Below are 2,500 nucleotides of genomic sequence, written 5' to 3'. Positions count from 1 at the left end.
TAGTAAAGTAATAGGTTTACAATAATTTACGGTTGTTAAAAAATAGTATACCCTTAAGACTAAGGCCTGTTTCAAACGTCGAACTTTACATGTGCTGAATCTAATGCAAATGAGAAAAATCTATTGTTTTCGCTCATTTGCATTAGATTCGGCACATGTAAAGTTCGACGTTTGAAACGGGCCTAAGTGCTTGAAATCCTAAAAATATATAAAATCGTCATCACTGAAATTAGCAGTCGAGGCAGATGTTGCTTTAAAATTAAAATCTTTTAACACTTTTATCTTATTCAGTCTACAGTCCAACGTTCAGTGCGGGTTAAGTACGGATGCCTGGATGCACTTGCATTCCACAGGATGGCGCCCCTGTAACTAAGAGACTGTTCTAAATAGCGAGATTGAAACCTAGGAACAGCAATGTTTTCTGGTCTTCTTAACGAGTACTCGGTATTTCTCTTAGTAACAATGTTATCACTTAATGGTACAGGTAGTCTGTCATTGTAAGCATTATGCATGAGCTTAAACAATTTGATCTTGTAAATGTAAGCTAAGGAATGCCATTTGGCTAAGTGCGTCTTCATAAGAAGTGTCATTCCCTAAGTTATAGATTAACTTCGCGGCTCGGCCGTGGAGTTTATCGATTGACCTAAATAACTCAGAGTTGCGGCCGTTTGCCCATATCACAAGGCCGTAGGTGATTGAAGGCAAAGTAATACTAAAGTAGAATTGTTCTAAAACGCTCTTAGGTAGAAACTTCGATTTTCTTAATAAAAAAAGAAATCAAACATGAAAACTACAAGCAACTTTTATTAAACAACAAACAGCTTCGTCATGAAATGAAAACCATTCGGAGCGACCATCACCAGCTTGGAAGCTACAAGCTGAATAAAGTGGCATTGTCATGCTTTGACGATAAGCGATTTATCCTCAAAGACGGTATAACAAGTTACTCTTACGGGCATTACAAATTATGGCAGAATTGAAAAGAATGATCCAAAATTGTGGTACCAAAATTTAATGCATGTTTTGTGCAAACGCAAGGTATGCATTAAGCGAACCCCGCTGACCCCACAATTTAGCGTGATAAAAAAAGTCCATAATTTAGCGTAATAGAAAATTTTTGCAAAATTTGCAATTATCGTTGGCGTAGTATTATATCAGCGTGTGTGAAATGTTCCTGTACACCTTCTTTCCATACTACTGTTATGGTGACTTATGGATTCTTAGCCTCATTTCTATGCTGTAGAGAGCCGGATATTGTTGAAAGCCCTTCAAATACCCAATTAACGCTTTACAAGATTTTTTTCGTTTCCTTAAGCTCCATTAAACACTACTAGGCCACTAGCTTGCTTCCTCCGAAAATCCTTACGAGAAAACTTAAGCGCCCAGACTATGAAGTCATGATTTCCACCATCCACGAGACAATTTCCATCAAATCAAATCTTCTCTAGAACTGGCCGGTTTATCGCCAGTTCCTCAAAGCTTATTGGCCATTTCAGTGGGCGAGTGCTTTTAAACATTCGCCTCTGTTTGGGATATTTTGTTTCATGTTCATTGTTGTTCATGTCAATTAAGAATGTTAAGACAGTGACATCTTGAAAATAAACAGGTAGTCTTAAGTTTGGTAGTCTGTCATTTTCACCTGCTCCCATTTTCACGGGAGCAGTCCTAATTCATGGCTTGGCAGTTTGGCATTTTCACCTGCTCGGCCAAAAGAAACCTTTGCAGCATTTCTTCCCAACAGCATTCATTTTACCGAAGCTTCGTCAAGGTGACAATACACCGCCCAATAGCCAGGTCTTGTAGCCTGCACTTGGTTTACTCAGCCATTTCGAAATCGTACAGTTGCATTATTCAGGGGTAAGTGTTTCATTTTTGTTTTTCACTAAAAGGTTTCAACGATGTCATGGTAGCAAACTTTGCTGTATGTCTATTTCTTTCCGGCATTAAACGGGAAAAAAAATACGTTGAATTTATTACGATGGTTCCAAAAAATTCGAAAGAGAGTCACGCAAAAAATTGGAACACTTGAGTTAGCTTTTTTCTATGCAAACAATTTGTTTTCAAATGTAATTCGACCTTTATCAACACGTTTGATAAAACCAGATTTTCATGTTTTCAATGTTTGATTCCTCTTTTAAAAGTTACACCTCTGAGGCTTAGCGATTTGGATCCAGTTGGGCAAACGCTTTCGCCAACAGAAAAATTCTTAGGTCACATGATAAATCTAAATACGTATTTTGCTGAGCGATTGCTGGGTACTTTTTTCATTTTTTGTAATTTCGAAAAGAGGTAAAGCAAAGTTTTCGAATTTGAAATCAATTTCTTATTTTGCGGTGTGCCGGAATCAGTTTCCACCTCAATATCATTTAACTTATAATTAAGTAATTTCACGTAATTTTCTACCCTTACTTATCCCAGAAGATGAAGTAAAAACGTTCCAGGTGCATTTAAGTAATAGCCTTATCAATCAAGTTATCTGCGCTGTCTTTAATCTTGGTTT

The 2,500-nt window shown here is 37.2% G+C and overlaps 1 protein-coding gene across 4 annotated transcripts in view; it reads left to right on the top strand.

Moving 5' to 3' along the window:
• The window catches only part of LOC137974347 (uncharacterized), a 24,892-nt gene that overhangs the window by 10,562 nt on the left and 11,830 nt on the right, over window positions 1-2,500 (top strand). Inside the window, exons 1-2 of one of the 4 annotated variants that reach the window (XM_068821503.1) lie at window positions 298-444; window positions 1,742-1,857. The exons of 1 other annotated variant lie outside the window; for it this stretch is intronic. Coding sequence is in view for 1 of the 3 variants with exons in the window: in XM_068821311.1 (XP_068677412.1) it covers window positions 415-444 (30 nt within the window). In the remaining 2 variants the exon portion in view is untranslated. Of the gene's footprint in view, window positions 1-297; window positions 1,858-2,500 lie in introns of those variants that run through there. 2 more of the 4 variants (XM_068821311.1, XM_068821463.1) reach the window with 2 other exon arrangements.

The sequence above is a fragment of the Montipora foliosa genome, chromosome 1 (assembly GCF_036669935.1).
Source record: "Montipora foliosa isolate CH-2021 chromosome 1, ASM3666993v2, whole genome shotgun sequence".
Classification (NCBI taxonomy): Eukaryota; Metazoa; Cnidaria; class Anthozoa; order Scleractinia; family Acroporidae; genus Montipora; species Montipora foliosa.
Note: the sequence above shows the minus strand (reverse complement) of the source record. Positions and strands in the feature narration are given on the sequence as shown.